Source organism: Cinclus cinclus, chromosome 2 (genome assembly GCF_963662255.1).
Source record: "Cinclus cinclus chromosome 2, bCinCin1.1, whole genome shotgun sequence".
NCBI lineage: Eukaryota > Metazoa > Chordata > Aves > Passeriformes > Cinclidae > Cinclus > Cinclus cinclus.
In genome coordinates this window covers 38,997,548-39,019,381 of record NC_085047.1, presented here as the reverse complement: position 1 = coordinate 39,019,381, position 21,834 = coordinate 38,997,548, and the positions used below count along the sequence as shown (strand labels likewise).

Below are 21,834 nucleotides of genomic sequence, written 5' to 3'. Positions count from 1 at the left end.
ATGCTAAAAATAGATATATGATTTCACACTTCTCTTTCCTTTCTCTTTACTGAAAGTGTTCAGTGCTGCTAAACAGGTTCTAGAGGGGAAAATGAAGGGAGAGCAAAGAGATTTCTCATTTTGTCCTGTGATGCCCAGAAATGGTGGGAGACGGGAGACAGAAGGAGGGTAATAGAGATGTTTTGGCAATTCCTACCCCAAATCTCTCCGTCCTTTTTATCTTCTCCTAGTCTGCAGCCACAGATCCTACCTCCCATAGTGGTAGTGAGTTTCCAAACAGTTAAGTTCTTTTTCTAGAACCTTCAAAGACCCACTCACACCCTCCAACTGAAGTCAGAATGGGAAGATCTGCCCTCTCTGTGCTTTCATTACAGAGGCATTCTGAAGAGGTTTTTTATGTTTCTGGTTTATATATGCTTTAATGCAACAGAAGTTTATTAGTATTTCTTATATAGAACAAGTCTGTACCTTATTGGAAATGTTAAATGGATTGGTTAATGCATTTTTGAAAGGCATTTAAATGCTGTGCCATTAAAGATTGATGTAAAAAATCTGAATTCAGAACAAACTGAGATGCTACAGTACAGACACTACAGTAATTCAGGCACCAATTTAAGTGGTAAATGGTATTTTTCGATAACCTTACATCTGCCTTTGTTAACAAAAAAAAGGAGATAACAGGCACAAGAGCACAATAGCCTTGAAAGTGGCAAAATATATAAAAGGTCACATAACTGGATGGAAAAAGGATACTTTGAAATTTCCTTTTCTCCAGACACTGAGCAATACTGCAACATCTGTGAAACTCTCTGCGACTGGGCATGAGCTTGGGTCCTTGGGCAGACTGGCAGGGCACAGGCAGGGGAAAGGCTGGGAGCTGGATGTTCCAGATGGCACATCCCCAGAGAGAGCAGGAGCTGCCTCAGAGGTGGCAGTTCAGCTGCCAGTACCAGGAAACCTGTCCTGCGAGTTTGGGCCCTGGGGAGGAAATGAAATTCCCATGTTCCCTCCAAAAACAGGGAAAATGACTGGTTGTCTCAAACCACACCAGGTCTTTCTGGTGTTGAAGCCTATGGTGGCAGGTATTGCTTCCTTCTGAGAAGCCAGCAGACCAAGCTGCAAGAGGCAATCTCCACCTAAGAGTGAAGTCACAGTGAAACCTGTGGAAGCAATCACAAAAAACTCTATCTGGAGTCAGGTGCAGGGATAACCCAAATAGTATCACAACAGCCTCTTTGCATGGAGCAATATAAACCAGGCAATGGTGGAAACCAGAGGAGAAGAGGACAGGTGCCCTGAGGCAAATCTCCTTGTCCCAAACCAGAGAGCTCTAAATGCAAAGATGTCAGTGAGAACAGAGGATGGGTGAGAACAACCTGTGTAGCTGTGTCCTTCCACAGAGCCAGGAACTGGAAGATGACCATGCTGCCCTTTGAGCTCCTCAAAAGCTGCTGGAGATGGAGCAGCAGCAATGCCAAGGTGTGACTTTGACTCTGGGAGTTGACTTTGGTGATGGAGAACATTTCCACTGAATGCAGATTGTGTTTCCATGAAAGCCAGTGCCGCAGCATACTACATCCTTCTAAACAGTATTATTAAACTACCATAATAATCACCCTGCTCTTTGATCCAAGGTCTCAAAGCACATTACAGACAGTAATGAAATAACTCACACAAGAGCACTGTGAGGAAGAAGGGGATCATTACTGCTGCTGCTCACAGTCATAAAGTTGTGCTTTCAGATACAGAATTTCATTGTGAGGACCAAGCGCACAAGTTCATACTTCACTGCCAGTTATGGGTCCTGTCAAGGATTTGTCATTGCTTTCCTGATGCTTCCTATTTCAGCCAAAGTCTCGAGATACATGGTAATTACAAGAGACTCAGCTTTCATTTACAAGAAACAAAATGAAAACAATCCCCGGAAAAAAGCTGTATTTGTGGATCTGAAGTTTGAAATCTGTTCAGTCTGCCCTAAACCAGAAGGCAAATGAAAACAGCAAAAATGTATTTTCTTTTTATGCTTCTGATACTCCCATCCCTTTAGGGGCTGCAATTCCTTCTTGATGGCTGAGTCAGGGCTTCTGTCCATGTGTGGGCATCAGCCTTGCACTGCTGATGTGAAGTCAGCTGGCTGGGGCAAAGTCCTGACCTCTGTGCAGAGGAAGCTGCTCTAACACACACTTCCAGATCGTGCACAAGCCTTATGGCAGAGCTAAGGAGGGAATCCAGGTCTTAATTATCCCACATTTCAGGTTAACAAGGAATTGTTAATGCAAAAGGAAGTTAAATGCCAACATGCTAGAGCAAACACTGCAACATCTTGTGGCTCCAACTTGTAGCTGGAGTTCAGATGAGCCAAATTCTAACTTGGGACTCTCCCCTCACTTTCCTTCATCAACTAAAGCCAACGCCTCACCTGTGATAGCTTGTTTTCCAAAAAGACAACTCCCTGTGATTTATTACTCTGGCTTCTGTGCCATTAACATGGTTTTGCCTGTGGGTAAGGAAGCCAGCACCATCCTGTTGGTAGGACAGAGGTCATGAACTGAATGGAAGTGCACCAAAGGACACCAGTGCCTGTCACTTTGGTGAGCAAACACGATTGCAGGGCTTAGGTGATGGTTCACAAGGGACCTCTTCTCTTCTGTGCCATACAACACTGCCCATCATCTCCAGCTGATAAACCCACATTGGTTGGGCTCACAATGTGCATCAATCTGTGATCAGTGGGAGCACAGCAGAAACAAATCAGAGCTTCCAAGAGCATGTGTTGTACATTCTGGAAATATCAGAACTTGAGTCTTCATCTTTTTTTTGTTCCTTTAAATATATACTGTAATGTTTACAAACCCTACATCTGTCTAGGCTCCTTACCCCAAAGACACTTCCTACATATCGGGAGACAACACCAATTTTTCCATCTTTTGACTGCACAGGAAGCATTACAGGGGATAACTGCCCCAAAACCAAGAACCTTCCATCTCTAGCCATAAAAACAGCGGGGTAATTTGTCCTTGAAGCACGGGGGGGATAGCCATGGTGGGTGACAAATGGCTAAGCCATACAAATTCACTTCCTATCTACAACAAAAAGAAATTAAGCTTACCGTGGGAGCCAGCGCCACAAGAAGTAATTTTTGTGAACAATAACCTGGCACACCTTTGCTGCATTGGCAGCTGCTGTTGCTCATGTTGAGAAAGTCCTCAGAGCTACTTCATACCCGCTTCTGCACCTGATCCTGTTTTTTCCTGCATTTTTCAGACTTGAGCAGGGAGGACTCTGGAAGTCACATTTAGACTGTGACCACAAATGGCTTTATGGAGGTAGAACAGCCTGCATTTTTCTACACGTAAGTCAATGACAATATGGTACCAATTAAATCAATGCTTCTTTTCCTCCCTGCATTAAAAATTATAGCATCATTACTTAATTAATAATTGGGTTAACGCATATAAGTACCTGCACAGGGAGAGATAACTAGGGAGTAAAGGTTTTTTTTATTCCAGCAGAGAAAAGCAAAATGAAATCTAATGGTAGAGACAAGAGGCAGATAAATTCTATGAAAAATAAACGAGACATTTCAAACAATACAAGAAGAGATAAGCATCAGGGAAAAAATATAAAGGTCTTGTAGCCTTTAAATTGTTATCTTCCTGGAATACAGGCTTTAGACAAACACCAGTTAGACACCTCAGTGTAGGAGTAATTAGTTGATTTTCTACCTTGTCAACCATGAAGGGGTCAGAGCAGGTGATGTAATACCCCTCTGACCTAAAGCCTATCAGTCTGTTTATTCACTGTCCTGTAACAGTGCAAAACCTCTGCAAAAACTCTGCTTCCATCTCTAAACCAGAAAATATCACAAGCAGGAAAAATAGAGGAGCTCTCATTCACTATGCTGGACGGTCTAAGAAAAAAAATCATGTTCATCACCAAATAAACACATAGAATTAATTGCATTGCAAGAGTGAACAGAACAATATAATAACATAACAATAACATAAAAATTAGTAATACAATAGAGTAAAAAAATGGAAATTAACTACCTTAAATTATTTTTCCTGAAGTCAATTAATTTCTTAAATCCAGTAAACTTTTGAGTGGTAGAGATCTCAATTCTTTTTCTATGTTAAAATACAATCCCTTTAAATGGAGGAGGTACATATGGGGGGAAGGGGTATTTCATACTCATGACATGATTTATGGTCAATATGCTGAAAGGCCATGGAAATCAGCTCCAACAGTTACCTTAGATGAGAATTTGTCTCTAATAATCTCAAATGAACCTGGCTAAATATATTTTCTCATTTCACACTCAGACAATCACTAAGGATTCAATCCCACATCCATCTGCAGCAATGGCAAGAATCCCACTGACTTCACTGAAAGCAGGATGAACCTATTTCCCTGAAGGTGTTACATTTATAACCCATTTTTTTCCCAACTATTCACGAGACAAGAGTGAGTTTTGTTGTTTCTTGGTCTTGTTTTAGTTATTAAATACACAGAGAAAATGAATTTGGGGTTTTTCTACCAGCTCTGATGAAGACAGCGTGGTGCGTGTGCCACGTGCACAGCACCAAAGCATTCAACTTAGGGGTCCTGTGAGGAGACCACACCAAAAACAGGGAAGAATGTATTTGGAAAGGTGTCTGAAAAGGATTCTCAAAAGTCACTTCTAAAAATAATTTCCAGGCATTTTTGGTGATTTCACTGGGGATTGCTGTGTCATCTATCCTACAAATCAGTTTTGACCGAATGAAAGATTGCAATGAAATTCAAGGTGGGGAAAGGATAAACTCTAAAGTAATAAGATCAGACTGTTATTCATTTAGAGTACTTTCACATCCTGACAGTTCCACAATTTCTGGGAAAGACTCATCTTGTCCTAACAAAATCATTTCTCAAGTGTCACAACTCAAGTGGACCTGCAGCAAAGGCAGGGCTGACGACTGGGTGCCAGGTTTGAGTCAGCACCCTGCACTTCACACCACCAACACCATGGACACAGATCACTGTGCAGGGGGATGTCTCTTTTTGGAGGCTGGGAAAAGTGATCCTGCACTGATTCTGAAACCACAACAGCACGGAAAAAACACCAAATTTGAACAATTCAGTCTTAGGAAAAAAATAAGTACATGCAATTTGCAGTTAGAATTCAATGAATATTTTCGGCAAAGACCCGTTTATGAAGGGCACTTCATGGACTCTATAAATAATTTCTAAGGCACTCACAGTTTTATTTATACATTTTCTCTTCTTAAAGGTAACTAAATATTCACATGCACATTTGTATTTTAAGTGTAATTTCTAATTACATGCACAATTGCTAATCCATCTGTTTACTACATACTGTAAATGCCTGTCGTTCTATATGCTTGAATAATTATTGAAAATTAAATATTGTAAACAGTGAAATTAATTTCTCTCAGCATACCAAATTGCAAGAAGGCTGCAAGATGATAAAATATTACATGCCCCCAGAAATGGAACAAGTCACTCGTACTCCACACCTCGCTGAAAGTGCTTATTGATGTTTTGTAACAGATAGGAAACTTCTTAATCCAAAAATTTGTAAAAACAGTCTGAGAAGCTCCATTACACCATGCTATCAGTGAGAGAGTGTTTTAAAAGAAGTATGGTCTGCAATGTTCCAAGCTGTGACACAACAAGAAAATAATGCTTGTTATGTGAGGCAAGTTGGTGCTAATGTTTTCTTATTTTTGTCCTGTTAGAATCAATATAGGAATATATGTAACAATTTTTTTTGTTGATTTATTTATGACATTTCACAGCAATAATGGCATTCAAGAAGCCCAGAGCAGAAAAACATGGGACAACACTGTATTTGAATATATATTATCCATTCCCAGAAGAGAGATGGCCTCTCCTCCTAGCTTTTTTTTTGTGCAAAATAGAGCTGTGCCACAAAGCCCCTCTACTGCTATGGTAATTTTTGGCTTAAACTGTGTTCATTATGCATTAGTAGGTTTTTTTAGCCCAGATCAGATCATCTGTTTCATGCTCCTTTGATAAAAAATGGTCAAGGAATTTCGCCACTTGGCCTCTGTGTCTGGACCATAACCTTGGAATAGCACCTTTACAGCTACAACTGTTCTGAGCCAGAAAAATAGGACACTTTTTAGTCTGATTTTCTGTAACTTCAATGTCTTTTGTGACTTTTATCTGTTAGATGAAAGAAAACCTTCCTCAGAAATCCTGTCTCCATGCAGGCACATGCAAACTATGAAACCAAACCTCTTCATTTTTTCTTGACAAATTACACAGACTGAAATTCTTCAGCTCCCCACGGCATGGCAATGTAAATTTTAGGTTTAAAAAAGGGCAATTGGGAACCCCAGTGACATGATCCTTTCATGTAGATGGATCAACACAGGATCCAGTCATGCTGGAAAAGAGATGAGAATCTTGCTCTGAATGCCTGGCTCTGTCATTTAACACTGAGTCCCTCTGCCCACACAGGTAGACAGGTGAAGAAAACGTAGGATTTTTACTCTGACACATCTGTCTATATGCACATCATTACCAATGAGAAATCAAGTATTCAGAGACCTTCCTGGATCCTACTCTAGTTGTAGACAGCAAATGACTCTATAAATCCCCGCTCCAAAACCCCTGGATCTCCAGTGTAGGAGGAAGGGATGGGGATGCTCCATTAGGTATTTTATTTATTAACTATGGTGAGAACATTAAGCAGCTTTTCCAGACTTTAAAGGAATTTTACCTTTCAGGAGCACAGCTGGACATCATGTTTGAAAACTTCAGCTTTTCCAGGAGACTCTGCCCTCATGTCCCACCCAAAGGGCAATTACCTGTAAGAGCTGAAATGAGGGATGCAGGGCTCTAGGTGGCTCTTTAAAGTGCTGTTCATTGTATCCAAATGACACAGCAATTTAGGGGTCATGGGTGACAAGAACCCAGCCCACAGCCTTTTTACCTACAGCTGTGGGTTTGTCTGAAGCCAACTCTAGTTCTGGTTACAATGCATTATATACTTTTCATTACAGAGCATCTTAAATCATAACAACTAATCAATACTTTTGCTATTACTTACAGCCTATCAAAACTACTAACATTACCATATCCATGTTACTATTTTATAATTACAAAAAGTATGTTACAGTTTAAGCTAGAAGTTGTTTTTCAGTTTTCTTGCAACAGAAAATTCTGAGATCTTTTCTCTACTTGCAATATTGGCTTTCTTGTTTGCCTGTGAAAATCTTTTTGCTTGGTGAAAACATCTTTTGTTTGAGGTGGATTTATTCTTTGCTCAGAGTCATAAAAAACCCTTCCAACTCACATACTATCATACTTTTGGCCTTTTTAGTTACCCAGTAAGACTAGCTCAGCAATTCTTTTTTTCTCTATCAAAACTTGCTACCATTTCTATTCCTTTTTCAGATTCTATATTTAAACATCTTTCTGTTATACATACATATCTGTGAGACCTTCTTGTCAAATCCTTATCTATTCCAACAGTTAAGCCCTTCTATTGTAAGGCTGCCACTGTCTTTCTTTTCTCGTGTAAACAGAGAAAGAGAACAGGGAAAAAGGCCTCCAAATTTATACACATTCCAATAAAGAAAAAAAAAAAGTCCACTTTGAAATTTTTTTTGTGAAAAATCCTTTAATTAAAAAAAGCAAAAAAAAAAAAAACCCTAACATAACAAAACAAAAAAAATAAAGGAAAATAAAATGCCAAAACTGAAACCCACCAAAACCAACCCACTGCAATTTGTGTGAAATTTTTGAAGAAAAAGAATTTAAAACTGTATCTATATATACAAACCTCAGACAGAGGAAGTCTTTTCCATAGATACAGATGCAGAACACATATATATATATACATAGATATGTATATAAACATTCTGTATCCTATTTGGAGCCAAGCCTCGCAGTCCCTCCCTGCAAGCCCTGCAAGAGGCTGGGAGCTGCAGCCTCAAGGAAGAAGCCCATGGCACACAAGGGCACACCTGCACTTTGCCAGCACTTGTCCAAACTGCCCAGTGTACCCTTTCAAAAAGCCTGGTCTCCTCTCCTCTGTGCACCCAGAGTGCCCAGCCACAAACTCAGCACTGATCAATGCCGCCTTGGTTTTTCTGACGCATCTCCATCTGCTTTTCCCCATCTGTTGTCCCAGGCTCCCCCGAAGCTGCGAGCTTTTTCAGTGTAGCAAGCATCTTTTACTCCCTTTATCCTGCCAAGCACGGCACCCTGGGTACCCAGGGTAGCTGCAGCTACCAAGGTGCCACAATATTGCAAATAAATATTTCAAAAAATAAGTCGCCGTTTCAGCTCACCAAAAGGCAGCACAGGTGTTGCTTTTTCCTGACTGAACTCTTAGCTGTGAGTTATTTTTAATTACTAAATAATTGAAATAAAAGAAAGGAAAAAGAAAAGTGCTAAAGATGATCCACAAAAAAACACACAGTTGTGCAAAAAAAACCCAAACCAGAAACAAGAACACAAAACCAAACCCAACCTGAACCACCACAATCCTTACTTTTCTTGCAGGAGTCAACGTGCAGAAATTAAGGTATCTTGAGTATATGTTTCTGGCTTGTTGGGTTTTTTTACTCAAAGGAACTATCAGAGGTGGAGGTGGGCATTCATGATGACAAAAGACAAGTCCATACACACAGACTGGATGAAATAGCTTTGGACACGCAGTGCTTTCTGTGTCATGCAACTGTCTTTATACAGTCCCTTTAACAAAACATGTATTATCTTCTTCATGTTTCCATCTCCTTTCCTCATGTTTGTTTATAAGCAAAAATAATTTCTCTCTACATAGGAATCTCTTCTTCTCTGAAACTTCTTTCTGTCCATTACATCTTAATTACATTGTCAGTGCTACACTTCTGCTGTTAATAAGGCAGCCTGGTAAAGAGGTTAGGCTAATGCCTTGCAGGGTGTTTGTAAAATCCCACCTATTTTGCACAATGACTTCAAGCAGAAAGCACAGGCACTTTGGAGGTGGAGAGGAAACCTCCTCCAGCAGGCTGAATACAACAGAAAGTCCTTGACATCCTCCCTGCCCAACACCAGGTTGCAGAAGGAGAGATGCACTGACAGATTAGAGCTAAGCTTGGGTGTGGGGCAGGAAGCCCCCTCATGCAGCTGACCAAACAAGGACTGTATCCAAACCCTGCTTCTCTGATGCTGAGGTGGGCATCCTTCTTAAAGGACTCTGTCCTCTGCAAGTGTATCCAACCCAAGCAGAAGGGTTTTCACACAAATTTTTCATTTTCATGCAAATGGGCATATTATTCAGTCAAAGCTGCAGCTTACCCAACAGACTACTCGAGTTAATTCTTAAGCATGTGTTTGCCTTGCTTTTCTTCCCTGTAATGTATGCATTACCTTAATCAGTTTGGATTACATTAAGTGTTAGAAGAAAGAAATAAAAAACCTGACAGAAATCCCCTAAGAAATTACAAACTCATATGAAAAATATCTCAGCATCATCCATATCTAAGCTGTTTATATAGTCTAACATTTTTTCATCCATGCAGCTACTTTTGTAATCTTGTGTGTGTTTATTCTCTGTTTAATTAATCTAATTCACACCTAGTCGATAAATTAAATTTAGCAGCAATTATTCCTTGTGTCATTTGCAGTGCATTCCCAGGTCGTGTCTCAAGAACTGCCTCAAATACCAAAAAAGGACAAAGAGAAGATTCTTCATCCCTGTTTGCCTGAGTGGGCTTAACAGCATTTCTTCAAAGATTTAAAAGAACTCATCTCATTCTTCTATTAACAAAAATAACTTCAACATCTTTGAGCAATGACAGCACCTTCCATAATAATAACAACTTCTTAAGGATAAGATGGTCAAATTCTCAGGTGGCACAAACCATGTAATCTATCTGAAGATGTAGCACCACAAGCACTTGTGCTTCTTTAAGCAACTTTTGCTTTAATACTGCACATTTTATTACATAGAGTCTGTGAATAAAATGAAGGTCAGATAATAGAAGCATATGGTGAATGGAGCAAAATTAATTATAGCCAAAATATTCTCTTGCAGAACAGATTTACATTTATCTTTTGGGTATTGTGCTACATTAAAAAAAAAAAGTGCATGTGCACTGCTGTTCATACACTGTTGGTAAGTTAAAATTCAGGAAATAAAACCTATTTTTCAAACCAAATCCCTCTAAGAGCTGCAAAGCTACTTGCTAATTACCATATAAATAGATCACTGCAGCACAGATTCCTTGCACGCAACTCATCCGACACAAACATTAAATTTCTCTTAGAAGGCAACAAACCCACAGCATGTCATGACATTGACTCATATACACAGGAAGCAACAAGGAAACACTCCTGCACAGAAAGTACAAGCAAATGTAGTATCAAGAAAGAAAGGACATGATTATTGGGGGTTGTGAGAGACAGCACCAGCACGAACGCTTAGGTTGTGCCTGCATTAGGCTGATGGAGAAAGGGGTTCCTTCATCCACTCAAAAGACAAGAGTCAGCTCTGCCCTTATATGCCCAGGTTCTGATAGAGCCGTCTGAGACTCCTTGTCCCTGTGCAAACTGTAATTCCTTTTCTCCTGTGGGCAACCCAGGCTTGCTTTTGAGCACAAGAGAAAGAAAGGAGAGGAAGGACTGAAAGGCAGTGATGGGAAATGGTGGGCTAGCTGGAAACAGGATAGGAAAGAGATTTTAACAGGGCTCCAGCATGCCCAGGTAAGTTCTGTACACTCTGGTGCACCAGAGAACACTGGTGCCACGGGTGCCTTGCGTTGAGCAGGGTAGGAAGGGCTGGACCCATGCCATAAGGCTTGGCATTGCATGTGACTATTGGCTTTGAAGGCAAATGAAGACCAAATTTTTATTGTTGGCATCGGATTAGTTAGCTGCTTCCTTTGCATCAGACCCCTGCTTGTAAAAAATTAAAAATTATCTTAATTCTACCCTACCAAGCAGCATGAAGGACTTAGCTACCACAGGGGGAGAAACCAAGTAGGAACAACAAGCAAGGATGTAGAGGCATAGTAGAATCCACATGACAATCAATGTAAAAACAAGGTTACAAGAGCATGGTCCCATGTAAAGAGTGTTTTTTTAAGATTTAACTTCAGAGCTCTTCAAGCTCTGTAGAAAGCTGTGTACAGTGTGAATGCTGTGATGGGGGGGGGGGGGGGGATCTTCTGATATTTTAACCCCCAGATACTACTTTATTTTTACACATGTATGTCTGTGGTTAAATTAAGCTCTGTGCATGCAGACATATGGCAGCACGATCTGTACAATTACACAGATAAGGTCACATACTTAACTGGCAACAACACTACTAATTTCAAAGAAGTTGTGTCAGTCTTCCCAGCAAACGAAAAACACTCTCATTAACATAAGGGGAAGAGGGAAGGAGGGGAGAGTAATTTCACAGAAAATAATTATCTTTGGTTCTAACAGTGTAACCCTGATGGAAACAGAGCCAGAGTAAAAAGGGGAAAGATAACACAATCCACTGTTAAAGTTAATTTTTGAACAGACTAGTTTAGCTGAAATGTGAGGTCATGAGATTTTGGGGGTTTAAGAGGTGCTGACACAATCTCCTATGTGATGGAAGACAAAGAAGAATTAATAGTTGGTGATTACTGACATGGTTATGGCTTATGCAAACACACCTGCCTTCCCAGTTGCCTTCTCATTTTATTTCCATTTCCGAGCTTTGTTATTTTTAATACCCACATGCAGCATAGATCAATCTAATTCTCCAAACAGGAAATATCACCATTTGTACCAAGGACTGGATACTAACTAAGAGTAAACCAGAATTATGTTCCTTCCCTCTAACTTACCGTCCACTAAGAGATTTTAGAAATTGCTCTCACAAGGTGAAACACTTTTCAAGCCATGAAAAGTGCCTGTTCTAAGATGACAGTATGCCTGTATTCACTGCACCTGAGCAAAAGGGAAAAAAGCTGGTTTAATATTGTCTGCTTGGGATTTGCAGCACCCAACATCACACAGACCAGTAGCAACTTTGACTGTTGAGCAAAAAAATAAATACAAGTCACTTGATTGACTAAAAAGCAATAGAAAATAAAAAGGAAAAAAGAACCCCTTCAACTACCCCCGTCCCAAGCTTCCACCTACTGTGGACTAACATCACAGCTTTATTTTCCTCCCTGGCAGCTCCCTGTCCAGACTCCTGCCCCTGCATGAATACCACGCTCACAGCATCCCTAACTCACCAACCTAATTCCTCCTGCCAGAGTTCAGACTTGGACCACAAGCAATTACTATAACACAGCGACATTTGCTGATGTTATCATAATAAGGTACGGCAGGATATAACAAGTATGCATACTGTATGCATTGTGCATACATTTAACAGGGCTGTTGCTCAGTATTTGTGGTAAAATTTCACCCAGTAAGCTCAAGTGAGCTTCTGCCATTGATAATAATTCTAACAAGAGAAATTGGCTACCTGGAAGTGGATGGAACAGCCCTAATTAAAAATTAGTGAAGGAATAGCACAGCCTAGTAAAAAGATACGTGATTTCTTAAACAGTTCTGCCTAGCCATGACTTCTGGAAATTTACAAATAGAAAAACTGAAATGACAGACAAGGTAGAAAAATGAGTTACACAGCTAAGCTGATAGACAAAGTTACTTCTGCATAGGCTGAAGTTACGCTCTGCTGATGTTTTCAAAAATAATAAATGACTGATGTAATGCACAACAACGTAGATTTATGGGATCAGTGGCAAATTTTTTGCCGTTCCAGAATTGGTGCTGGGACAGGAAAAAAGGGAGCTGTCTGGTTATTGGGCAGCAACTTAGTCCATCAGAAAAGAACTCTGCCCCACTGGCCCTTGCCATGCTTATGCCCTTCAGACATAAGTCTCTCCTGAAGCAAACAGGGAGCTCAGATTAAGATCTGATGCTGCATTGAGTTAAGTGGTCACAATTGTCCAGACAAGGCAACAGGAATGCTCCTTAAACTTCTTACTGTGAATGAGGTCTAAAGAAGTCATCATGGAGATCTAAAGGAAGGTTAAAATTTCTATAAGCCAAGTATAAATCTGCTGATTACAAAGAAACGGCACTTATAAGAAATATCCTATCTTTAAATGCTATTTTAAAAGAGGAACTTGATACCAGACACATCCAGCAATCTCAACCATATTCAGTGCTTCATGAATAAAAGCCACACTGCTAGCAAAAATCAGGTCTGCCCAGGAGAAAGGAAAAAACTGCATTTATTATTTTATTAATATCAGCATTACTGTAGGGGCTACTGAAGTGACACAGCTCACACCTTTATTCTCTCCACAGATAACATATACAGATTGAGAAGGAAACTGATGCCAGGGAGGAAGAGAGGAGGGAAGAAACATGCTGGCTGTGCCCGAATTTTGTAATTTTCAGTGGAACTAGTATTCTGGCCATTGGACAATACTTACTTAGTCTAATATTGTTTTATATTCTTCTTTGTCCAACCATTTTGGAAGCGACGCTTCTCTTTTTTGTCGTTGTTGGTTTTTTTGTTTGTTTTTTTGCATGTCTATGAATAGATGACTGTGAAGGCACATCTACTAATGCCAAGATGCCTGAAAAATCAATTCCTTCCATTTCCAGAGCCCATTTGATCTCCAAACTGTCTACTGTGAATTAATTTACAGGACAATCACACAAGGCAAGAAAATACTTCCACTGACACAAAACAAAAAAAAAAAAGAGAAAGAAAACCATGAGGTGAGGTGACTCACTCAAAGTTAAAAGAAGAGCTTGTGTCCCTGCTATGCTATAGCTCAGGATCTAATTGAAAATTTACTCTGGGGAATAAACGTGCCCTGGCAAGCAGATGGACTTGATTTACATCCTCCTCCCTATTTTTTTCTTCTCCTCTTTTTTCCTAATTATCATTATTATAATTAATATTATAATTATTTTTTACTATTATTATTGTTATTATTACAAACTCCTTAATGCAGGAACTTTGTCTAATATGCTGTACAGTGCCTAGTACACTTAGAGGTCCCACTGTGATTAAGCACACAACTCCAACATCCACTGTCCTTTGATTTTCCAGCTGTTAACCCTGGCTCAAACCACTGGAAATATGGTGTCTAGGAAAGAATAAGCCATGCTTAAGCAGAAATTAAAGCTCTTAAAATGCTCCAAAGCTCAATTTTTAACAGTGAGTGTGTTACAAAGAAGTCATTAAGAGCCACACTTTAAAGTAATAGAGAAGTGAAAGCAAAGCAAGTAGATCGTTTAGCGTGTGTTGATACAACATAAATTACAGAGAATGGGAGCCAGCTAATGTGGTGGAGGGAATTACATTGTAAAAATCTGTATTAGTTATGGCCACATGTCAGGGATGGATATATCGGGCAGGACTCTGCAACTGTTGGTGAACCTGGCATTTGTACAAACTGTTAAAGAGCATGGAAGAAAGGGAGACCAACTCCTCAAATCCACCACTGACTGCAGAGCCCCACAATCAGTCCCTTTTCCCTCTGCAAGATCCTCTCTGCTCTTGGACAGGGCAAGGACACTTACAGGCTGAACAGCACTGAGCGCTTCATGCTGTGGCATGATCTGCACAGCTCCCAGTGGGAGAGAGCTGACCTATAACGCCACCAAAATTAAAAATGTATTTTCTAATTTGTCCACTATAGCACCTAAAACACACCCTGGAGAAAGACTGCAGGTTAGACTAAAAACAAACAAACAGAAAAAAGCTAATGGCCTTCATTTACAAGATATGGAAGACCCTGTTTCAGAGGAAGTTTGTTAAGTGTTCAGCAGCATGGATGGAGCAGCCAGGACAGGTGAATGACCCCGGATCACAAGAACAGGCTGAGAAACCTAGAAACCCTCCAGGACCCCTGGGAAACCCTCCAGAGCTGCCCAGAGCAATCCCATCCTCAAGGTCTGCTCTAACAGCAGCTATAATGTTTAAGTGTGACAGAATAGGATAATCCCTGCTCCATTCCTGGAAATGTTCACGGCCAGGCTGCACGGGCTTCTGAGCAGCTGGTCTAGTGGAAAATATGCTTGTCCACGACAGGGGTGTTGGAACTTGATGGTCCTTTGATGTCCTTTCCAATCCAAACCATTTCATGATTCTATGATTTCTGGTCTGAAAAGAGGCACTGGGTACCCAGCATCTGCACTGCTGGCACCCATCAGGATGTGGAGCAGCAGTGAACCACTGGATTGGTCCCAGTCTGTGAGAGCAAAGTCGTGTGGGGATTTCTTGGGACAAGCCAAAGAAAAGTGGCTATAAAAATCAGGATGTATGACAGGAGGGTGAAGCACTGTTTTAGCATGGCAGAGCAAGTGTGGTTTTCAGACCCAGCAGGATTCTATGCCAGCTGGCTTTGTGAGTGCAAAAGAAAGCAAAGCCCAGACTAGTGAGAAGAGTAGTGTTCATACCAATTAAATCCTGACACTCACTAACCCTGTATTAGCTTATATAAATATTAATATTACTGCAGCGTGAAAATATCCAGAGTCTTTCCAAATCTAGGTGCAGATGTGACAGTTCAGAGATAACTTACAGAGGTAGAGTATTGCTGCTCTGCAAAGATGTACTGACCTACATGCACTATTTCTAAACCTACAAGTGAGTCCTGCCTTAACCACTGTAGCAAATACTATTTCAGGGGTGCCAGGGGGCTGCCTCTGTTTAAATGGTGCCAGCAAAAGGCTAAATAAGGTGTAAGCAGATTTTCCAGACACACAAGCATAATTTTAGAATAAATTAATAAATAAGAATGTGCGCAGGAGTGAAACTTGGTCTGTTGGTGTGTTAAAGAATCTCTCCAGTAATCTACATTACACTGAAAAGAAGCTTACTGGGTTTGTTCAACATATGTTAACACTAAACAAAATAATGCAATGGCTTGAATTAAAATTCAGTTTCTCCAGAGCACAGAAACATCATAAATCAACACAGTAAACTAGCCCTGTTCTGTGAAATTAACACCCAAATACATGAAATAAAAGTAAGACTTTACAGCTCTGATCAATCAATTTTTTTTATTAACTCCATCTTCTGTTTTATTTACCTTCTTCCACATGTCTCTCACCCCAGAGTAACTGAGTCAGCTCGGGTCGAATACGGCACTCCTGGCAGCTGGGCAGCCCAGCCACCCTGGCAGCAGCTCTGCTGTCCTCCCCATCTCACACCACCCACAAAGGAGCACAGCCCTGTGACCCTATGCTCTGCCAAAGCAACCCTAAGCCCTCCCAAGCAAAAAAGCTATGAGGAAAAGGTCTGGCTCTCCCAGCAGCCACACCAGGGTTTAGGCTGACTCACAGGTGCTGAAGATGCTGAGCTCCAGGAATGCCTCCCTTGCTGCTGCATGTATACACAGCTGGGAAACAAATGCCCAGGGGAATGCTTTTCCCTGTAGTCATGTAACCCCTAAAGCCACCTCAACTTTTTGAAAAACATGTTTCCTACACCCCTCACAAAACTGTGCTTTGCAATATATTTCTCTTGCCCGCTATAAAGGAAAATCCTGGCTTGCTCTCTTGGACCTGCTACTTAGGCTGCAGTGTCCACCAGTCAGCAGAACAAGGCTGCCTTGTTCTCCAGTGTGAATGATATATGGTTTCACACGTGCTCATGTGCTACATTATTCACTTAGTACTTGTACCTATGAATAACAGCTCATGAGATAGAAGTGCATACCAAGGCGAAAACAGATGCTTGGCTGTATTTTAATAAAAATATCAAGGTGAGAAAAAAAAAGGATTTCATGGGAGGTTGCCCACACTGCCTTTCCAATCCTGACACACATGGGTGGGCTGCTCATATTCCTGTCCTCTTCCCTGGAGCACCCATTTAAACCCCAAGCCTGAAGAGGAGGGCCCTTGCCATCATGTACTTGTGCCCCCACAGCAGAGTCAGCCCCCAGTGAGAGCACGAGCTGCCCAGGTGACTTCAGCACCCAAATCTAGCTATCAGCAGCATTTTAGCAGCTCTTCATTCCTGCAGGAGCAACTCTTCATCTCTCTAAAACTCACAGAGCAAACTGCAGGTAATAATCCTGAAAGGTCTGAAGACTGCCTTCAAACAGATCCAAATGCATGTGAAACATTTGCAATTTGACTGCCTAAAATAGCCACTGTGAGCTGTGCCAGTCTATAAAAATGTAGGAAGTGACAACTTGTCTATTAAGAGGTTTCTTCTATCCACAGACATGGCATACAAGGAGTAATGTTGCTTCTGCTATCCAGATAATCAATCAAAAGTGTAAGAATTGGCTTCAATTATGATCCTGAATTAGAACCAGGAACAAAACCTGGACTCCCTGTGTCCCCGCTTATCAGACACGTAGTGGTCCATGTGCCTCTAAAAACTCGCCTGACCAACATGAGCTCCGAGGCAGCTGAAAGCAAGCTCCAGAGGCAGGCAAAGACGGTCACGGTTGACCTCCAAAGACAACTGAGAACACCCCTGTGCTCCAGCAAACTCCCCATCTCTTCTGCTGCTTCCCAGCAAAAGATGCAAAAAAATGCAGGATGCTGCCTTCGTGTTGACTCTCAGCAGTGAAGTACTCACAGGAGTGAGATGTCAGTTTGCTGGCAGTGTTTAAACTTCCAAAGTGACACAGAAAATAAAAGATCCCCTTTCTCAAATGACTGCTCTCCCCCGACAGCAGGAGCATGCTCATTCAGCGCACATATGCAGCAATCGCAGCATATTTGGGTTCACATTAAACCTTTTCATCTTGATTATACAGCATGCTGTCACATTTCGGGCTGCTGTGCAATGCTCTACGTGAGTTACTGCTGTGCTGAATCCCAGCAAGAGTACAGGGCTGCCACGCTACAAACCTCTACTGTGTGTGCAGAAGTCTCCTGTACAGAGCAACTGGAGTGTGAATTACCATCTTAGAGGAACTAGTGCACTGCAGGGAGATGGTTGAAAAGAAACCTTGTCAGAGAGCCCCACGGGCACTCTCTAGGAAAATCCATTATGCTTTTATTTCTTGGACATCAGCATCCCATCAGGAGAAAGCCTTCTGATGTCAAGGCCTGGCGCTTCCCTTTGGGAAAAGGGATCTCTGCACACACAGTCTCTGTCAGCCTCATTGTTTTCAAAACAAACTCAAAGAGGCCACCTTGCCCAGTTCTCACTGCTCTGTGTTTGGCACTGAACTGTACTGAAGGGGATGATTTATCCTCTCTATGACAAATCACACAAATCACAGCCAGTCACTAGCAAGGATGCTCACTGAGTATAAGGGGGGCCCTTTGGGAGCTGCCCAAGCAGTGAAGTTACTCATCCTGAAGCCTTTAAGCTCTCAGACAGCAATCTCCACAGTGCAAATGAAGATTAACCACTGTCAGTGCTAAGTGTGAGAGTAAAATCTCCCTGTTAGGGAAAAGAACCCTGCCTGCTCTCCAGAGGGACAAAGAGCCAACCCACAGGGTGTGCCACCAGGCTAGGGTGCTTCAGGGCTGCCATGTGCCCAGCTCCAGTCCTTGTCAGGAGCTCACCCTGGCAGATCAGCAGGGCTGTGCTAAGCAGATTGCTCTGCCTGAGGAGCCGATGAAAGGGAAGCACAAGCATTAAACATTGTGAGTCCTAACTCTGCTACTTTGCCCAGATGGGATTTATGGGGTGGAGCGGGGGAGAAGGGATGCAGATGGAAGAGCATCTTCGGCCATTCTAAGTGTTAAAAATAAGTGAGATATGTGCCTTAGGGCTCAGCAGATTGAACATAGTGATTATACATTCTCCATAATTCTCCACCTGGGCTTACGCATGAGAAGATCCTGACCCCTTCTTATGCCACACATTGCAATAGTATTGCCCAACCAAATGTTGAAAACCTATTTAGTGAACATCATTTCCATACACAAAATTAAAAATGTTCCCTCTCATGTCTGTTCCTTCTAGTTTTTTAGCTGTTTAGAAATTTGCCGAAGATATAAATAAACTCAAAAAAAAAAAAATCAAAACCCCAGAACAAAACTAGGAGCATGAAAACAAGCAGGAGCACTGTGTGAATTCTCTGAACTACCTTCATAAAGATCAGCGTATCGCTCTGAAAGATCCCCTACACTTTCCAGCTCCAGATCATATTGAAGGGTCCCCACAAGCCCAATGAGTGAGCAAAGCTGGATACATGCTGGAGTGAGGGACAAGCTGCCAAGCACAGGTAGGCACCCAGCAGAGCATCCATGACCTCAAGCTACATCTCCTGGGGCAATTTCTTTATCAGCCTCATTCAGCACAGGCACCTAGGGTTCACACATGTGCAGAGCTGCTTTGCATGGGTGCCATGCTCCACTGCCAGCTAACAACTGCATTTTAACTTGAAACAATCACCATCTCTGCCACACTGCACCAACAGGCTATGTCCCCAGATGTTATAAATCTGTGCAAACCCATGGATGCTTTTTTAAAGCCCAGAGGGATGCTTAGGTCATCTAAACTGTCTTTTTTGCATAAGGAAGCTGTAGAATTAAATCTACGTACTTTAATGTGGAGCCTTATTGCATGTGCTGGACAGGCATCATGTCACTCACTTCAGTGGTGCTACACCATCTTATACAGAATGAAACAGTGCTCTTTCTGTAATCTGCAAAGGCTTGAATCTGCTTCCTAGCACTGATCTGCAGACCCAGTGCAGCAAAGTCTCATCTCTGTAGACACAGGGAAGAGCCAGCAGCAATTCAGTGACCCAGGACAGAGTGATTGCTGCAGCAACACATCTGCAGCCCATCATCTGCCACTGCATTCTTGCACCTATGCAAAGCAGAATGCTTCAGACACATACAAGATGCTTTAGTCACATAAGCAACCAGAAAACAGAGGTTTGGAAAGCAAACCAGCACACCCTGAAGGGGTGAAAGCTGATAAATATGTAAATTGCATTTTCCCACTGCCCTGAGGCAACAGGGTTTTGTTACCTGTTTTGGGATTGATTACAAAGAAGTTCTGGGGATTTCCACTCGTAATCCGGTAAGTCAGTTTGTCATTAGTGCTGGAGTCAGGGTCCTGGGCTTGGATCTGAATGACAGATACATCCTTTGGAGAGTTTTCCATGACAACTGGGTAATAGATAGGCTCAGAGGTGAGAGGAGCATTGTCATTCACATCCTCCACTTCAATGTAGACTTCGATGGTAGTGTAGAGTGGGACAACACCATGATCAGTCGCATATACAGTCAACCAGTAGGATTTGGTCGTCTCCCGGTCAAGAATATCTGCTGTGTAGATAACTCCTGCAGAAAAACAGCAAGCAGAGGATCTCATGAATAGGAGCAGTAAAACAACACGTCTGTTTTCATTTGGCTGTATGACAGAAATGTATTCAGCATATAACAAGTGATCAAAAGCTCACACAGTAGCCCTCAGACAAAGAATATATCCTCTTCTATCACAGAGGAAGGAAAGGCTTGGCCACTTTACCTACTGGTGTAAGAAAACATCAGTTGGTTTTCCACCTAACAAAAAAAAGAGAAAGTGTGTCTGTGTATAATAGAGTCACACAGAGGGGATCGAAGTACCAGCCCTGTGCCTGAACAGCCCTGGCATGAAGGGCTTCCACCCACCTCATTTCTGCCTGAAGGGCTTTAGAAATCAATCCTCCTCATGAAATGAACACCTGGTTTGTATCTGGTTGGAACCAGATGACCTCTCAGGTCCCTTCTAAACCAAACCATTCTGTGATTCTATGATAAAGCAGAAACTCTACCACTCTTAAGACTTGCTTGTATTGGCATAGTCCAAGCCTTCAGAGTCTTCAGCACTGAGCATGAGTGCACAGAGGAGCAAATACCACACACAAAATCACACCAGCATCAAAATAAGCAATTCCACTTCCTGACCACTTCTATGACATATAGCAAGAACATTTTCACCTCTTAGAACAACATTCTTAAATCCTGAGAGACACAGTAATGCAGAGGATCTCAAGCTTAAGAAATACTCAAAAGAACAGTTTGCAAACCTTCAAATCACGTCATGGGTAGATGGAAAATGAAGGAGAAATTCCAGGGCAAAACAGGAACACAAGAAACCTGAATTTAGTCTCAGATGCGTTTGATGGTATTTAGAACAAAATTATCAGTTAATCATTGAGAACAGAGCTGCTCAAAGTTCAGCACCAATAAAAGATATGTATGTCTTTTTTGGCTTTGGGTTTTTTTTTAAGGATCTGACTTCACTCTTTCCATTATAGCTTGAAGTCTTAGAAAAGTTTTCAAGGTAGCATAGAACCCATCCACACAGTCACATGTATTTGCTCTTGTCCTACAAGATACATTTTTTTTTAATACCGCAGGTTTTTTTCCAAGTTTTGTAATTTTTTTAAAATGTTTTTTAATGCCAGTTTGAACTGACAGGCATTTTCCTAACATTTGATCAGCCATGTAAGAGAGGAAGGGGAAAGGAGCATCACTGATTCTTGTCATGTATAGGATTAGGTCATTTTGTAGTAACCTCAGATCCATGTCCTTCTCACTCAGATGTATTATTCACCTGTCGTAGGTGAGCAGGGCAGCACTGAAGGAAAAAGGCAGAGTGTATTCTAAATATTCTTGCTGGCAGCAGCAGCCTGTGCTATGTAATGAGTTTCTGTAGAAACATGGGTGAAATATATGGGGAACTGTGTTGAAAAAAGCCTGCAAGTCCAGAAGAGAAATTACACTGCAGGGATGAGAAGAGCCCATAACAACCCATAGGAATAAATAAATAAAATAAATCCACATAGGAAAGAACGAGGAAAAAAAAAAAGATGAATACTAGTGATAGTAGAGATGGTGATTTATTCAGAAGACAAGACAAATTATTTTACATCTTTAAACAAAATT

General features: G+C 41.4%; 1 protein-coding gene across 2 annotated transcripts in view; it reads right to left on the bottom strand.

The window, feature by feature from the left end:
* Positions 1 to 21,834, bottom strand: part of FAT3 (FAT atypical cadherin 3) — a 305,554-nt gene that overhangs the window by 189,998 nt on the left and 93,722 nt on the right. For both annotated transcript variants that reach the window (XM_062487540.1, XM_062487541.1), the window contains exon 2: positions 19,930 to 20,244. In XM_062487540.1, coding sequence (XP_062343524.1) covers positions 19,930 to 20,244 — 315 coding nt within the window. The remainder of the gene's footprint in view (positions 1 to 19,929; positions 20,245 to 21,834) is intronic.